We start from the raw sequence: 19,217 nt of genomic DNA on the forward strand, positions 1-19,217 counted from the left end.
GTTTCTTTTTAATATTCCTATAGACAATTTTGTGTTGTAGAAACATTTTTGGTGCATGGTTAGGAAAAACCTCTTTTGTATTTCATCTTGATAGGTGAGCTTTCTGTGTTATGCATACACCATTACATGAGGAAAACACAAAGGTGAATTTTATGAAAATTATTGTGGATTTCAGCAAATGGCCAAAGTTGAAGTGCCATATTTTCTAGTTATAAAATGAGTATTTCTTATTATCATTATCCATACAAGATCACTCTTTGTAATGAAAAATGATCTTATAACACCTAGGAGATTCAGCATCCTTGCCAGTATTGTGAGGTGTTGTAGAACAGAGTTGGCCCTTTTGTGTAACTTTTCTGGCCATCTCCCATTTTCAAAGCAAAGAATACTTGGGAATTGTGCGACAAGGTAGTATCACCTCTTCGGTTTTTGACAAGCAAAAAGATGCAGCTCACATTGTTTAGTCACCGCTTGTTATTCCTGGGCTTAGTGAAAATACAGAGTAGGGACTAAAAGGGACAACTTTAGTCCATTGCCTCTCACCCCTCCCCGACTCTCAGTTACTCCATGCACTCAAAAAGGCTGTACCCAGCTGGAAACCTAGGGATATAACTCTTGCCGTGAGAATCTCTGAGTGTCTTGAGTAGCAATGACAGTGGTTGCTGCAGATACGTCCTAGTGCTGATATATACACACATAACGTACACGCAGAAGTTGAACCTTTGCATTTAAACACAAACAAGTAAACATTATTATCCTGATACCCTACTGTATGATATACATGTTTTTCTTCTGAGAAAGTCTTTATGATGAAATAGCAGACATTATGAAGGACTATGATGTATATAGTCATTTAACATTCTTTTGCAATGGAATTATTTTCTATGTATACATATATGCTGAGCTGTTATTAAGCATTACAAACTATTTATCATTACTGTCCCAGGATACTTAAAAAGTAAAGGGTGTTTCCTGCTAGTAGAATACTTTCTGAAGAAAAGGTGAATGTGCCTATTTTAATAATAATGTAAGTGAATTCTACCTAATTTTTAAAAACTTTGTTTGGAACACTTTTATGTTGCTGCCCTAAAACCCTGTAATGAAGTCTTTAATGCCTACATCCCATTCTAGTCTATAAATCTTTCTTAGATGGTAACATCTGGACGTATATAGCACTGGCATTCTTGCTGGTCATAATGGCTGATTCATTCTCTTTGGCAGAATGCCCTTCTGCCTGCAGGGTTCCGGCAGAAGAACCAGACATCAAAGTCTGCCACAGGGCCATTTGATAGAGAACACCTCCTTTCATATTTGGAGAAGGAAGCTTTGGAGCATAAGGACAGGGAAGACTATGTGCCCTACACTGGAGAAAAAAAAGGTAAGCACAGAATTTTGAAGTCATTATTTGACAGCACTCGATTTTTCTTCTTACAGGTAGGACTGGAGAAAATATTTTTAAAGGTGCATCATTGATAGCCTCAAAGATATGATACTGTTGACTGTAAAAATTATTAGGGGACTTCCCTGGTGGCGCAGTGGTTAAGAATCCTCCTGCCAACACAGGGGACATGGGTTCGAGCCCTGGTCTGGGAAGATCCCACATGTTGTGGAGCAACTAAGCCCATGTGCCACAACTACTGAGCCTGCACTTTAGAACCCACGAACCACAGCTGCTGAAGCCCGCATGCCTAGAGCCCGTGCTCCACAACAAGAGAAGCCACTGCAATGAGAAGCCCGTGTACTGCAGTGAAGAGTAGCCCCCGCTCGCCCCAACTAGAGAAAGCAAGTGCACAGCAACGAAGGCCCAACACAGCCAAAAACAAACAAACAAACAAACAAATAAATAAATAAATATTAGGTAATTTGGGCACTTCCTTTACATTCACATACTTGGCCAGTAAGTTCCTTGTTAATGATTTGTTAGTGAGGTTTTGTTACACAGTGATTTTTAGTTCTCTTTAGAATTCTTTAGTTCTCAACTGTAGCAAATATTAAAAGTGTACTGAGGTAAAATTTTAAATGCACTACTGTATTACAAAATGCAGTGATGTCAAAGTGCCACTCAATTCTAACTCCTGTCTTTAAAGTGGAATGCCATAAAAAAATTCAGGACATATTTTCAAAGACTCTTACCCTACAGCCTTCCTTATTAATTCATTGATTCATAACCATTATAATTTTAATTGTCAGTGCTTCATAATCATTACTTTCAGGAAGTTCTTCTAGTCCAAGTCCTTCCCATTGAAGATTTTTTTTTAATTTATTTAATTTATTTATTTATTTTTGTCTGTGTTGTGTCTTCATTGCTGTACTCAGGCTTTCTCTAGTTGCAGCGAGCGGGGGCTACTCTTCGTTGCAGTGCACGGGCTTCTCATTGCAGTGGCTTCTCTTGTTGCAGAACATGGGCTCTAGGTGTGTGGGCTTCAGTAGTTGTGGCACACGGGCTCAGTAGTTGTGGCTTGCAGGCGCTAGAGTGCAGGCTCAGTAGTTGTGGCAGACGGGCTTAGTTGCTCCGCAGCATGTGGGATCTTCCCGGACCAGGGATCGAACCCATGTCCCCTGCTTTGGCAGGCAGATTATTAACCACTGTGCCACCAGGGAAGCCCCCCATTGCAGATTTTGACCTTAGCTAGCCTCAGTGGAGGAGGAGTACATCTATAATTTTAAAAGCTGTCTATATAATAACATTTAACATGAAGTAGGTTAAATTTCTCAGCTTTCAGTACAGGTTGGCCTAAGAAGGCCGATTCTGCTTGCACTCCTCTTTCAAATGCTGTGCATGGAACACTGGGGAACGGTGGCAGCAGCAGAGTTGATCGTCAGCTCTTCCAGGCACCGGGTTTCCATCTGAATCCTCAGTAGGCCAGGAGGGGAGAACGGTTAGAGCATAGTGCTTTCTCCTAGGAAGGCTTTAGCTTTTTATTTGGGAAGGAAGCCCTTCTGGCCACAACTCTGTTACATGGCTATCCCTTAGCTGCAGGGGAAGGTGGAAAATTCGTTTTAGTATTCCCACCTCTGTAATAGCTGAAGGTTGTGAATGGCTTTTGGGTAGGTATTCCACAAGGTCTGCCCATAATGCCTTTTCAAAATTATCATCCCCAAGCCCTCTGCTCTTTTTATCGACCCCACTTCCCCTTATCTCTAGTTGAGAATCACTACCTTAGATACTTGTATTAGTCAGGGTGCTCCAGAGAAATAGAACCAAAAGTGTGTGTGTGTGTGTGTGTGTGTGTGTGTGTGTGTGTGTGTGTGTGTGTGTGTAGAGAGAGTTTTATTTATTCATTCATTCATTCGTTCATTCATTCCTTTTTTTAAAAATTGAGGTATAGTTGATGTACAGTTTATAAGTTTCAGGTATACAACACAGTGATTCACATTTTTAAAGGTTATACTTCATTTAGTTATTATAAAATATTACCTATATTCCCTATGCTGTACAGTATATCCTTGTACCCTATTTATTTATTTATTTTTAAATACGTATTTATTTAGGCTGTGCCGGGCCTTAGTTGTGGCATGCAGGCTCTTTAGTTACAGCATGTGGACTCTTAGTTGCGGCATGCATGCGGGATCTAGTTCCCCGACCAGGGATCAAACCCAGGCCCCTTGCATTGGGAGCTCGGAGTCTTACCCACTGGACCACCAGGGAAGTCCCTATCCTATTTATTTTATACATAGTGGTTTGTACCTCTTAATACCCTATCCCTATTTTGCCCCCGCCCCCTTTCCTCTCCCCCTGGTAACCACTAGTTTGTTTTCTATATCTGTGAGTCTGTTTTTTTGTTATATTCACCAGTTTGTTTTATTTTTTAGATTCCACATATAAGTGATAACATGTGGTATTTGTCTTTCTCTGACTTATTTCACTAAGCATAATACCATCCAAGTCCATCCATGTTGTTGCAAATGGCAAAATTTCATTCTTTTTAATGGCTGAGTACTATTCCATTGTATATACATACCACATCTTCTTTATCCGTTCATCTGTTGTTGGACACTTAGGTTGCTTCCGTATCTTGGCTATTGTAAATAATGCTGCCATGAACATTGGGTTCATGTATCTTTTTGAATTAGTGTTTTTGTTTTCTTCAGATGTATACACAGGACTGGAATTGCTGGATCATATGGTAGTTCTATTTTTAGTTTTTTGAGGAACCTCCATACTGTTCTCCACAGTGGCTGCACCAATTTACATTCCCACCAAGGGTTCCCTTTTCTTCACGTCCTCACCAACTTTTGTTATTTGTGGGTTTTTTTGATGATAGCCGTTCTGACAGGTGTGAGGTGATATCTCATTGTGGTTTTAATTTGCATTTCTCTGGTGATTATGACGTTGAGCACCTTTTTATGTGTCTGTTGGCCATCTCTTTGTCTTCTTCAGAAAAATATCTCTTTAGGTCTTCTGCCCATTTTTTAATCAGGTTGTTTGTTTTATTGATGTTGTGTTTTATGAGCTGTTTATATATTTTGGGTATTAACCACTTATCAGTCATATCATTTGCAAGTATTTTTTCCCATTCAGTAGATTGTCTTGGTTTCCTTTGCTGTGCAAAAAGCTTTTAAATTTAATCACATCCTGTTTGTTTATTTTTGCTTTTCTTTTGCCTTAGGCGACAGATCCAAAAAAGTACTAAGATTTATGTCAAAGAGTGTTCTGCCTATGTTTTCTTCTAGGAGTTTTATGGCTTCAGGTCTTACATTTAGGTCTTTAATCCATTTTGAGTTTATTTTTGTATATGGTGTTAGAGAATGTTCTAATTTCATTATTTTACATGTAGCTGTCCAGTTTTCCCAGCACCACTTATTGAAGAGACTGTCTTTTCTCTATTGTATATTCTTGCCCCCTTTGTCATAGATGAGTTGACCATAGGTGCATGCGTTTATTTATGGGCCCTCTATGTGTCATGTTCCTCAGGCCAAGCCTTAAAAGCCATGTTACAGTATTGTAGACATGAAGAAGGGCAAGTTTACCTTCAACAATTGGAGAACTTTGGTTGCAGAGCTCTGTTTTGAAATACAGATAAGAGATGGCTCTCAGCTTCTTAAAGCCACCCTGAGCTCATCCTTAAATTGGTTGGCCTTAGTTATTCGTAGTCACTAGTATGCCTTCCTTTCTTTGGATCTCATCCCCAAGATTTTGATCACATTCCAGAAGATCCTCAGAATAATTCATCTACGTCGTATTAGCATACCTTCCAATCAAGCTAAATGTGAATCCCCTCCTTAGCTCTGAGAATTCAGAAGCTTGTTTTTTTTAAGCTGCCTCTCCAATGACTCTTTACCTAAACACCTGGGTTGAGTCCCAGGTTTCTTACTTAATGGCTTATTTCACAGGAGATAGACTTTCAGATGGAGAATGCCTTCCCAGACAGAAGAGTTTCTCCTGGTTCTTCTTAAAACAGTTTGCAAACCTGTTAAGAAATAAGAGCATTTTACTTTTTTGGTGTACTCAGACTAGCTAGAATCTGTAAAATGTGCCATTGTTCTCTAAACTAAATCATTTTTCATACTAAGATGACTGGTTTCAGAGTTCAGTCCCCAATGGCAGTATTAGTTTTCTGTACCAGGGAATGTTATAGCGATTCACTCAGTTCCTTGAACTCCTTCCAAGTTATATGCCAGAATCTCATAGGGATCTCTCATTGTAAATTATTTTTAAAGATGACTACTCAATTCTCTTTTAAAAGAAAAATGGGGAACCACTAAAAGGAATAGTTATCCAACTACTTTCTTATGTTCTGAGACTAAATGATGATTAATTATACTTGTTATTTTTTAACTTAACGACACACTCTTTCTGGAGCTGAAATTATACAGAACTGGTATGACAAAAGGGAATCCCCATAAAACTGAAAATTGGACATTTCATGATTTTTCTTTCTGACCATGAACAAAAACTGTACACTCATGCCAAATTTTATCTTTCTAGATCATCTCAGACTGCCTCGAAAAGACCTACAGAGTAAGAACACTTGAGGGTTGTTATATAGAGATATATTAGTAATTTCATTTTGTGATTTGTAAAATGGTTGTTTATAATAGTACATTTTACAGAATTAAAAGCATATGTCAACATCTGAGAAGGAGGAATTCATCCTAATTAGGTGAAATTCAAGGCATTATGTCTCTGATGCATTTTGGGAACATTTTGTCCTACAGTAATAAATGTTCTCCTTTTAATAACTGTAATTTTGTTGACAGCAAAAAAGAAGGTATTAGGCAGCTAATAAGGCACAGCTGACAAAAGATATATTAAGGATTGTTTTTAAGTGCATTATTTACAGTAGAATTCACAATATACACTGTTAATTTCATCTAAATCTAACAAGCTCATGGTAGGAATGGTATCATGGTATCAAGTAATCTTGGTAGAGATTAATGGAAATGTCTTTGCTGTGAGCCTACTATGTTCAAAATGTTGAGAAATTAAGTGTTTAAAAAAATTAAAACAATAACATAATTGCAATATAATGTTCCATTTGCTTGAATATATATTAAAATGTTGGGAAGCTTTTTACCTCTTTCTCCTTGAAATGTTGCAGAAGATGTAACTGAGGCATAGACCAAGGGTGAAGTATTTATCCAGCTCTTTCTCATTCCTGAGAATAGTGAAAATGCAGAGTTCGGACTGGTTATTATTTCTCATCATATTTTTACATGTCTTGAATATTCTGTCTCCAGGATAGATAAGGCTCAGAGCCTTGCCATGGATTTGACACTTAGAGAAATAATTGGGCCCAGTTTTTTTTTTTTTTCTTTATTTTTTTAATTCTTTGCGGTACGCGGGCCTCTCACTGCTGTGGCCTCTCCCGTTGCGGAGCACAGGCTCCGGACGTGCAAGCTCAGCGGCCATGGCTCACGGGCCCAGCCGCTCACGTGGGCCCAGTTTTTAATACTTCTTACTGACTCTCATTTTGCTTTGCTTTGCCAGGAGTCTTCCTCCCCATGTCTAACATCACACTTTACCCTTACCTAGCCTAAGACTTTTTTCCCCCTTATTGTCCCTTATTTCATAGACTAGAGCCTGCTGCACCTTGTACACTCTCTCCTGTGCACCACCAAAGAACCCCTCCCTTCAAGCCACTGACACTCCTAGGTTGGGCCCCTCCCCTCCTTGAAGAGCATGCCTGTGCTCCCAGTTGGCCCTTGGGGTAGAGCCATCTATTCTTTCTGGTGGTTTCCCTTCCTCTCCTGGATAAAGGAATGCCCTTGGGTTTTCTTCCCAAGAATCTCCTATGCCCTGCTCTGCTTACTAAGGTGAATTTAACCAGATTGCCTTAAACTAAGGGTTCTCATATACTTTCTAGATTATTTATTCACAGTTCCCTTAGCCTTCCAGAAAACTTACTATAGTCACTCTTCTGAAAGATGCTTACCTCATCTTTCTGAGTACATGATTTCTTTTTGGAGGAAAGGCAGACTTGATTTCTTAAACCAGAGGATCATAGTTATAAACTGCCTAAATCAGCAGGATTATGTAACTGTGAGTGTGCAGTTGGTTTCCACTAAATTCAAGATAAAGACTGGCTCTGTTTTTGTACTCAAATTTCATAAATTCTAAATGTCCTTTATATACCTCTAAAAAATGGTCTTATCAGGCACTGATATGTAGACTGGGCTATTTAAATTAGTCATGCAGATGCAGGCATCTCCTTTGGAGACTAGTCACTGTATCTTTTGAATGATTCACTCACTACTCCTTTGGGGTGGGGAGTTAGCCTGATGGATTGTTCATGTTTTATGGGAAACTTTCCCTGTATAAACATACCCACTCTGGATATTCCTTTCCCTCCAACATGTCTGTATATAATTTGCATATCACAGAATTTTGATTTTAATTGTTCCAGAATCATACACTGTGAGGCTCTGTTATTAGATTTTTTTTCTTTTTTAATAGATCTTTATTGGAGTATAATTGCCTCACAATACCGTGATAGTTTCTGTTGCACAGCAAAGTGAATCATCCATATGCATACACATGTCCCCATATCCCCTCCCTCACGAGCCTCCCTCCCATCCTCCCTATCCCATCCCTCTAGGTCATCGCAAAGCACTGAACTGATCTCCCATGCTTTGCTGCTGCTTCCCACCAGCCAACTATTTTACATTCGGTAATGTATATATGTTGATGCTACTCTCACTTCGCCCCAGCTTTGCCCTCCCACCCCATGTCATCAAGTCCATTCTCGATATCTACCTCTTTATTCCTGCCCAACAACTAGGTTCATCAGTACCTTTTTTTTTTAGATTCCATATATATGTGTTAGCGTACGGTATCTGTTTTTTTCTTTCTGACTTACTTCACTCTGTATGACAGACTCTAGGTCCATCCACCTCACTACTAATAACTCAATTTCGTTTCTTTTTATGGCTGAGTAATATTCCATTGTATATGTGTCCCACATCTTCTTTATCCATTCATCTGTCGATGGACATTTAGGTTGGTTCGATGTCCTGGCTATTGTAAATAGTGCTGCAGTGAACTTTGTGGTACATGTCTCTTTTTGAATTATGGTTTTCTCAGGGTATATGCCTAGTAGTGGGATTGCTGGGTCATATGGTAGTTCTATTTTTAGTTTTTTAAGGAACCTCCATACTATCTTCCATAGTGGTTGTATCAATTTACATTCCCACCAACAGTGTAGGAGGGTTCCCTTTTCACTACACCTTTTCCAGCATTTATTGTTTCTAGCTTTTTTGATAATGGCCATTCTGACTGGCGTGAGGTGATACCTCATTGTAGTTTTGATTTGCATTTCTCTACTTATTAGTGATGTTGAGCATCTTTTCATGTTCCTCTTGGCCATCTGTATGTCTTCCTTGGTAAAATGTCTATTTAGGTCTTCTGCCCATTTTTTAACTGGATTGTTTGTTTATTTGACGTTGAGCTCCATGAGCTGTTTGTATATTTTGGACATTAATCCTTTGTCTGTTGTTTCATTTGCAAATATTTTCTCCCATTCTGAGGGTTGTCTTTTTGTTTTGTTTATGGCTTTCTTTGCTGTGCAAAAGCTTTTAAGTTTCATTAAGTCCCATTTGTTTATTTTTGTTTTTATTTCCGTTACTCTAGGAGGTGGGTCTAAAAAGATCTTGCTGTGGTTTATGTCAAAGAGTGTTTTTCCTATGTTTTCCTCTAAGAGTTTTATAGTGTCTGGTCTTACATTTTAGTCTTTAATCCATTTGGAGTTTATTTTTGTGTATGGTGTTAGGTAGTGTTCTAATTTCATTCTTTAACATGTAGCTGTCCAGTTTTCCCAGCACCACTTATTGAAGAGGCTGTCTTTTCACCATTGTATGTTCTTGCCTCCTTTGTCATAAATTAGGTGCCCTTATGTGTGTGGGTTTATCTCTGGGCATTCTATCCTGTACCACTGATCTATCTTTCTGTTTTTGTGGCAGTACCATACTGTCTTGATTACTGTAGCTTTGTGGTATAGTTTAAAGTTGGGGAGCCTTATTCCTCTAACTCCGTTTTTCTTTCTTAAGGTTGCTTTGGCTATTCAGGGTCTTTTGTATTTCCATATGAACTGTAAGATTTTTTGTCCTACTTCTGTGAAGAATGCCATTGGTAGTTTGATAGGGATTGCATTGAATCTGTATACTGTAGTATAGTCATTTTCACAGTATTGATTCTTCCAATCCAAGAATGTGGTATATTTCTCCATCTCTTTATGTCATCTTTGATTTCTTTCATCAGTGTTTTATAGTTTTCTGAGTACAAGTCTTTCACCTCCCTAAGCAGGTTTATTCCTAGGTATTTCATTTTTTTTGTTGCAGTGGTAAATGGGAGTGTTTCCTTAATTTCTCTTTCTGATTTTTCATTGTTGGTGTATAGGAATGCCAGAGATTTCTGTGCATTAATTTTGTATCCTGCAACTTTACCAAATTCATTGATTAGTTCTAGTAGTTTTCTGGTGGCATCTTTAGGATTCTCCATGTATAACATCATGTCACCGGCAAACAGTGGCAGTCTTACTTCTTCTTTTCCAATTTGTATTCCTTTTATTTCTTTTTCTTTTCTGATTGCCATGGCTAAGACTTCCAAAACTATGTTGAATAATAGTGGCGAGGGTGGATATCCTTGTCTTGTTCCTAATCCTAGTGGAAATGCTTTCAGTTTTTCACCATTGAGAATATGCTTGCCGTTGGTTTGTCATATATGGCCTTTATTATGTTGAGGTAGTTTCCCTCTAAGCCCACTTTCTGGAGAGGTTTTTTTTTTTTTTTTTTTTTTTTGCGGTACGCGGGCCTCTCACTGTTGTGGCCTCTCCCGTTGCGGAGCACAGGCTCCGGATGTGCAGGCTTAGCGGCCATGGCTCACGGGCCCAGCCGCTCCACGGCATGTGGGATCTTCCCGGACCGGGGCATGAACCCGTGTCCCCTGCATCAGCAGGCGGACTCTCAACCACTGCGCCACCAGGGAAGCCCTCTGGAGAGTTTTTATCATAAATGGGTGTTGAATTTTGTTGAAAGCTTTTTCTGCATCTATTGAGATGCTCATATGGTTTTTATTCCTTAATTTGTTAATGTGGTGTATCACATTGATTGATTTGCATACATCGAAGAATCCTTGCATCCCTGGGATAAATCCCACTTGATCATGGTCTATGATCCTTTTAATGTGCTGCTGGATTCTGTTATTTTGTTCAGGATTTTTTCATCTATGTTCATCATTGATACTGGTCTATAATTATCTTTTTTTTTTTTTTTTTTTTGCGGTCCATGGGCCTCTCACTGTTGTGGCCTCTCCCGTTGTGGAGCACAGGCTCCGGATGCGCAGGCTCAGCGGCCATGGCTCACGGGCCCAGCTGCTCCGCGGCATATGGGATCTTCCCGGGCCAGGGAATGAACCTGTGTCCCCTGCATCGGCAGGCGGACTCTCAACCACTGCGCCACCAGGGAAACCCTATAATTATCTTTTTTGTGTGATATCTTTTTCTGGTTTTGGTATCAGGGTGATGGTGGCTTTGTAGAATGAATTTGGGAGTGTTTCTCCCTCTGCAATTTTTTGGAAGAGTTTGAGTAGGATTGGTGTTAGCTCTTCTCTAAATGTTTGATAGAATTCGCCAGTGAAGCCATCTGGTCCTGGACTTTTGTTTGTTGGAAGATTTTTTTTTTTTTTTTTTTGCGGTATGCGGGCCTCTCACTGTTGCAGCCTCTCCCGTTGCGGAGCACAGGCTCTGGACGCGCAGGCTCAGCGGCCATGGCTCACAGGCCCAGCCGCTCCGCGGCACGTGGGATCTTCCCGGACCGGGGCACGAACCCGTGTCCCCTGCATGGGCAGGCAGACTCCCAACCACTGTGCCACCAGGGAAGCCCCTGTTGGAAGATTTTTAATTACAGTTTCAATATCAGTCTTGTGATAGGTCTGTTTATATTTTCTAATTCTTCCTGGTTCAGTCTTGGAAAATTGTACCTTTCCAAGAATTTGTCCATTTCTTCGTTTTCCATTTTATTGACATATAGTTGTTTGTAGTAGTCTCTTATAATCCTTTGTATTTCTGCAGTGTCAGTTGTGATTTCTCCTTTTTCATTTCTAACTTTATTGATTTGCGTCCTCTCCCTTTTTTCTTGATGTGTCTGGCTTAGGGTTTTTCAATTTTGTTTATCTTCTCAAAGAACCAGCTGTTAGTTTTATTGATCTTTGTTATTGTTTTCTTCTTTTCTATTTCATTTATTTCTGTCTGATCTTTATGATTTCTTTTCTTCTACTGACTTTGGGTTTTCTTTGTTCTTCTTTCTCTAGTTGTTTTAAGTGTAGGGTTAGATTGTTTATTTGAGATTTTTCTTGTTTCTTGAGGTGAGATTGAATTGTCATAAACTTCCCTCTTAGAACTGCTTTTGCTGCGTCCCATACGGTTTGGGTTGCTGTGTTTCTGTTGTCATTTGTTTCTATGTATTTTTTTATTTCTTCTTTGATTTATTCAGTGATCTCTTGGTTATTTAGTAGTGCACTGTTTAGCCTCCATGTATCTGTGTTTTTTACAGTCTTTTTCCTGTAATTGATTTCCAATCTCATAGCATCATGGTCAGAAAAGCTCCTTGCTGTGATTTCAATTTTCTTAAATTTTCTGAGGCTTGATTTATGACCCAAGATGTGATCTGTCCTGGAGAGTGTTCCATGTGCAGTTGAGAGGAAAGTGTATTCTGCCACTTTTGGGTGGAATGTTCTATAAATATTAATTAGATCTATCTGGTCTGTTGTGTCATTTAAAGCTTGTGTTTCCTTATTTATTTTCTGTTGGATGATCTGTCCGTTGGTGTAAGTAGGGTGCTAAAGTCCCCTACTATTATCGCATTACTGTCGATTTCTCCTTTCATGGTTGTTAGCATTTGCCTTATGTATTGAGGTGCTCCTATGTTTGGTGCATAAACATTTACAATTGTTATATCTTCTTCTTGAATTGATCCCTTGATCATTATGTAGTGTCCCTCCTTACCTCTTGTAACAGTCTTTATTTTAAAGTCTATTTTATCTGATATGAGTATTGCTACTCCAGCTTTCTTTTGATTCCCATTTGCATGGAATATCTTTTTCCATCCCTTCACTTTCAGTCTGTATGTGTCCCTAGGTCTGAAGTGGGTCTCTTGTAGACAGCATATATATGGGTCTTGTTTTTGTATCCATTCAGCCAGTCTGTGTCTTTTGGTTGGGACATTTAATCCATTTACATTCAAGGTTATTATCAGTATGTATGTTCCTATTACATTTTCTTAATTGTTTTGGGTTTGTTTTTGTGGGTCTTCTTCTTGTCTTGTGTTTCCCGCTTAGAGAAGTTTCTTTAGCATGTGTTGTAAAGCTGGTTTGGTGGTGCTGAATTCTCTTAGTTGTTGTTTGTCTGAAAAGCTTTTGACTTCTCCATCAAATCTGAATGAGATCCTTGCTGGGTAGAGTAATCTTGGCTGTAGTTTTTTCTCTTTCATCACTTTAACTATATCCTGCCACTCCCTTTCTGGCCTGCAGAGTTTCCACTGAAAACTCAGCTGATAACCTTATGGGGATTCCTTTGTATATTATTTTTTGTTTTTCCCTTGCTGCTTTTAATATTTTTTCTTTGAATTTAATTTTTGTTAGTTTGATTAATATGTGTCTTGGTGTGTTTTTCCTAGGGTTTACCCTGTATGGGACTCTCTGTGCTTCCTGGACTTGGGTGACTATTTCCTTTCCCATATTAGGGAAATTTTCCACTTTAATCTCTTCAAATATTTTTTCAGACCCTTTCTTTTTCTCTTCTTCTTCTGGGACTCCTATAATTCGAATGTTGGTGCGGTTAGTGTTGTCCCAGAGGTCTCTGAGATTGTCTTCAATTCTTCTCATTCTTTTCTCTTTTTTTTTTTTTTTTTTTTGTGGTACGCGGGCCTCTCACTGTTGTGGCCTCTCCCGTTGCGGAGCACAGGCTCCGGACACGCAGGCTCAGCGGCCATGGCTCACGGGCCTAGCCGCTCCGCGGCATGTGGGATCTTCCCGGACCGGGGCATGAACCTGTGTCCCCTGCATCGGCAGGCGGACTCTCAACCACTGCGCCACCAGGGAAGCCCTCATTCTTTTTTCTTTATTCTACTCCTCGGCAGTTATTTCCACCATTTTGTCTTCCAGCTCACTTATTTGTTATTCTGCCTCCGTTATTCTGTTATTGATTCTTTCTAATGTACTTTTCATTTCAGTTATGGTGTTGTTCATCTGTTTGTTTGTTCTTTAGTTCTTCTAGATCTTTGTTAAACATTTCTTGTATTTTCTCAATCCGTGCTTCTATTCTATTTCCGAGATTCTGGATCGTCTTTACTATCATTACTCTGAATTCCTTTTCAGGTAGATTGCCTATTTCCTCTTCATTTGTTTGGTCTTGTAGGTTTTTACCTTGCTCCTTCATCTGTGACATATTTTTTTGCCATCTTTTTTTTTTTTTTTTTTTTTAATGAGTGGGATTGTGTACCTGTTTTACTCGTTGTTTGGCCTGAGGCTTCCAACACTGGAGTTTGTAGGCTATTGGGTAGAGCTGGGTCTTGGTGCTGAGATGAGGAAATCTGTGAGATCTCACTCCGATGAATATTCCCTGGGGTCTGAAGGTGTCTGTTAGTCCAGTGGTTCAGACTCAGAGCTCGCACCGCAGGAGCTTCCACCCGACCCCATGCTAGCAAATCAAGATCCCACAAGCTGCATGGGGTGGCAAAAAAAAAAAAAGAACAATAACAAAGTAAAAAAAAAAATTAGACTAGTAAACTAAACAGATATGTTAGAAAGAATGTAAAAATAAAAATATAGATGAATCAACAAGTGGAAGGTACATCAGTACCACAATAGTAAAAAAAAGAGGAGGAGGGAAAAGAAAAATAATAATAAATAAAAGGAGGGGGGGAAGGCCTTGGCTGTGGAGAGCAGGGCCTAAGCAAGGGCGAGGTTTGGATGGTGGGCAGGGCCAATGCTCAGGACCCACAGCACTGGAAAAGGCCCTGGGGGCTGTGTGGGGTGGGGCTTAGGCTCAAGGAACTGAAGGGTCCCAGTCTCAGAGGGCAGGGGCCCTCACCTGGGAGCGCAGCAGGCTTCCTGGACTCAAGTGGGTGGGTCAAACACCCTCCTGTCCTCTCCTGCTCCTCCGGTCTGGGGTGTGGGAGGGCCCCTCCTGCCTGCGTCTCCTGATTTCTCTGGCCTCCCTCCTATGCCCCCAGGACCCATGTGGCCTGGAGGGGGCTTTGGAAAGATGGGGAACCGGCTTGCGAGCTCAGCAGGCTCCCCAGCCCCAGTGGTCCAGGCAATCACCCTCTACTCTTCTCCCGCTCTTCCCAGAGAGTCCCTGCCACCTGCCTCTCCTGATCTCTCCAGCTTCAGGGGTGCCGATCTTGTCGGGCCTCTACTTCTCCTCCCCCTTCAGTCCCCCTACATCCTACTGGTTCACTCTGGGGTTCCTCCCGTCTCCTTGGGGGTTAGAGTCCTCCATCAGCGGCCGGCACGTGCCCTAGTTGTGGGGAGACGCTAACTCCCCGTCCTCCCACACCACCATCTTGACTCCTCCCCCCATGTTTTTTCTTTTTAGTTGATTTAAGCTTGTATATCCTCTTTATGCATTGCCCATTTTATCATTATGGAATGACCTTCTTTATCCCTGGTAATATTCTTTGCTCTGAAATCTACTTTGTCTGATATTAATATAACCAATGTTGCTTTCTTTAGATTAGTGTTAACATAGTGTATCTTTTCTGTTTGTCCCATCAGTTCTTTGTTCTCTTTCCAACTTTTTTTTTTGTTTCATATCTTCCATGGCTCTATATAACATTTTGAACATATGGAATATAATTATAATAACTGTTTTAACATCCTTACCTGCTGATTTTATCATCTGTCATTGCTAAGTCAGTTATGATTTTTTTTTTCTCTTCCTTACGGGTCGAATTTCCCTGCTTCTTTGCATGCTGGTAATTTTTTATTGGATACCAGACATTATGAATTTTAACTTTTTGGGTGCTGGATATTTTGATACCCCTATAAATAGTCTTGAGTTTCATTCTGAGAGAAGATTAAGTTACTTGGAAACAATTTGGTCATTTGATCCTTTAGGATCTTGCTTTTCAGATTTGTTAGGTGGGACTGGAGCAGTGTTCGGTCTAGGGCTCATTATTTCTCCACTACTGAGGCAAGACTCTCCTGAGTTCCCTACCCAGTGCCCTGTGAATTATGAGGTTTTCCAGTCTGGCTGGTGGGAGCACGTTCTATTCCCAGCCCTGCATGAGCCTGTGCACTGTTATTTCTAATTTTTTCAGATTTTTTTTACCTTGGCCCAAGGTAGTTTCATCATACACATGTGCTGCTCTGCTGAACGCTAAAAGGCAGGGCTCTGCAGATCTCCAGAGTGCGCTGTGTAACTCTGTCCTCTCTGGCACTCTGTTCTATAAATGCTGGCTGCCCTCGTCTTTCTGGACCTCAGCTGTGTCTCTTTGGTTCAGATAGTTCCCCAGGCTCTGCCTGGGTTCTGTTCCCTGTGCTGCAGCCTGGACACTTTTCTCCAGGCAGTAACCTGGGCAGTCATGGAGCTCACTGTGTTTCTCATCTCTCAGGAATCACTGTTCTTTTTTGCCTGATGATCAGTGTCTTGTAAACTTTCTTATATTTTGTCCATTTGGGGGTTGTTTCAGTCATGGGTAAATCCTGACCCTATTACTCCATCTTGGCCAGAAGTGGAAGTCTCCAGAATCATATACAATAGATATCCTGTTTCCCCAACTAGAGTATAAGCTCCTCAAAGTAAAGAATCTCATATTTCATTTTCTGTCTGTTATCTTTCTAGCTCATTCTCTAGTATGTACAGGCTCACTAAACATCTGTTGAATACAGAAGCATCTATTGGGGATCATATTGTAGCACTGAGCAGGTGTCGTGTGTGCTGTTGGGCCAAACCAAACATGCCTTTCCAGTATCTGCCCCCTCATCCTTTGGTTTGGTTGATTTGAGGTTTGTGCACTTCCTGTCAAAAGGATATCCCAAAGCCCCCTGTGGAGATTATAGTGGCCTAGTTCCCTTAAATCTTTTCTGGAACAAGGTAGCTTATAAACATACACGTAGTAAAATTAGCTAGGGCCTTTCACCTCTGTAGAAATGAAATAACTGAGAGACTCCTTTGTTTCTAGTTATTGTACTTTTTTTTTTTTTTTTTTTTGTGGTACGCGGGCCTCTCACTGTTGTGGCCTCTCCCGTTGCGGAGCACAGGCTCCGGACGCGCAGGCTCAGCGGTCATGGCTCACGGGCCCAGCTGCTCCGCGGCATGTGGGATCTTCCCGGATCAGGGCACGAACCTGTGTCCCCTGCATCGGCAGGCGGACTCTCAACCACCAGGGAAGCCCCTAGTTATTGTACATTTTATATACTTAGCAAGGATGGGACCATGACTAAGATAATTCTTAACATTGTAGTAGCTGTAACTTGATATCAGAGCAAAAGAGATGAGGACTTGTGAAGAAAGGTCCTGGCAATAAAATTGTTAATTTGGTTCATAGTATCTTACTTATTTTAGAACAATAACAAGGATCTTGGCAAGATATTCCTTTTTTTTTTTTTTTCCTCCTCTTGGCACAAACACAGGTTTGGATAAATGCCATGCATTTAAGCTACCATTATATGAATTCTTATCTTGGTTTCTTCTATTTCCTTAGCTGCCATTTTGTAGTTACAGAAACATTACTGAACTCTTTCAACATTCTTAGCAACCCAGAGTCATAGCCCTGTTTTTGTTTTGTTTCATTTGGGGGTGGCAAGCATATCTTTTCATACTTGTCAAGAGATTTTTCTGATCTTGTCATTGCTTATTTTCATATTTTGCTACAATATAAAGAACTGTAATTTCAGTTTTTAAAAAATCCAGTTTTAGATGTTGCTTTGTTAAATAAAGTATTTAGATAGAATGCTGTGTACTGAAGAATAGAAGTGAATAACCATTTTTTAAGACATTATGTTATTTCAAATAAATACAAATATTAAAAGTTATAAGTCAGAGCTTTTTGAACATATTTCAAGGAGAGGAAAAGTAAAATTAGATCAGTACAGGAGTACTCATCCTAATCTTTTCAGAGCTGTAATTATACAGATTAGCAGTTTATCAACATGAGTAGGTAAAAATCAGAATCACCTAGGGAGCTTTTTCAAAAATATCCATGCCTAGTCAATCTTCGTTTTCTGAGTTTGGGAATCACTGATATAGGGCTTCCCTGGTGGGGCAATGATTAAGAATCCACCTGCCAATGCACGGGACATGGGTTCAAGCCCTGGTCCAGGAAGATCCCACACGCTGCGGAGCAACTAAGCCCATGTGCCACAACTACTGACCCTGTGCTCTAGAGCCCACGAGCCACAGCTACTGAAACCCCACACACCTAGAGCCTGTGCTCCGCAACAAGAGAAGCCACCACAGTGAGAAGCCCGCACACCGCAACGAAGAGTAGCCCCCGCTCGCCACAACTAGAGAAAGCCCATGCGCAGCAACAAAGACCCAACTCAGCCATAAATGAATGAATAAATGAATGAATGAATGAATTTTAAAAAACAATCACTGATATAGATACTTGGGACTTTATGGTTTTCAGTCCTCCTGGGTTGTTTGTTTTGGAAAACGCTCTGTGTCTTTCTCATGTACACATGCAAGAAATTCCAGAGAAAATAAGAATAACTAATTAACATGTGTCTATTGCGTTTACTGTATACCAGTTGCTTTATATATGTTAAATCATTTTACCAGAATGAGACTGAAATGTCTATAAAGAATAATCCATAATTTTTAAAAAAACATATCAGAAGAAAGATGATCATAATAAAATGGTGTACTAATTTTGTTAACAGTTGGTTTTGGATAAAAGCAGTATCAAATTTACACATTTCCCTACCCTCTGCAAACACGCACACACACACACACACGCACACACACACACACACACACAATACCTATACACCAAATAAAAGCTGAACATTTCACTCATCCTGCAAGACATTGAGGGCACAAATCACATTAACCATTATAATGGAGATCTATTTATCAGCATCTCTTAGTAATTAAGATTTGTAACTTAAATCTAATTTATATGAGACTAATTTAAATTAACATACATGTTTAGAAACGCATTTTCTGTTAATATGAAATCAATCAAGCAGTTTGCTGATTGTGTATTTCCCAGAGAACAGCTGATTTTAACTAAGAAGCATAAGCACTAGCTGGCTGAATGTGTTTAAGGTGCAACCCACATCATAAAATTTACCCATTTAAAGTGTACAATTCAATGGTTTTTAGTACATTCACAGAGTTGTATAACTATCACCATAATCTTAAGTTTAGAACATTTCTGTCATCCCAAAAGGAAACGCTGTACCTATGAATAGTCTCCATTCCTCACTCTATTCTCCAGCCCCAGAAAACCGCTAATCAACTTTCTCTCTCTAAATTTGCCTATTCTGGACATTTCAAATAAATGGAATCATACAATATGTATTTATGACTGACTTCCTTCACTTAGCCTAGTGTTTGGGAGTTTCATCTGTGTTTTAGCATGTTTCAGTGTTTCATTCCTTTTTATGAATGAATAATATTTCATTGTATGGAAACACACACTTTGTTTCTCCATTTATCAGTTGATGGACATTTGGATTATTTCCAATTTTTAGCTATTATGAATAATGCTGCTGTGTACAGTTTGCTATGTATACCTACTAGTGGAATTGCTGGGTCATTTAGTAACTATTT

General features: G+C 39.9%; 1 protein-coding gene across 3 annotated transcripts in view; it reads left to right on the forward strand.

Annotated features, from left to right (window-relative positions):
- The window catches only part of TMOD3 (tropomodulin 3), a 91,361-nt gene that overhangs the window by 43,898 nt on the left and 28,246 nt on the right, over positions 1–19,217 (forward strand). For all 3 annotated transcript variants that reach the window (XM_082620086.1, XM_082620088.1, XM_082620087.1), the window contains exon 3: positions 1,222–1,378. In XM_082620086.1, coding sequence (XP_082476212.1) covers positions 1,222–1,378 — 157 coding nt within the window. The remainder of the gene's footprint in view (positions 1–1,221; positions 1,379–19,217) is intronic.

This window comes from Mesoplodon mirus, assembly GCF_964341445.2.
Source record: "Mesoplodon mirus genome assembly, chromosome: 4".
NCBI classification, from domain to species: Eukaryota; Metazoa; Chordata; class Mammalia; order Artiodactyla; family Ziphiidae; genus Mesoplodon; species Mesoplodon mirus.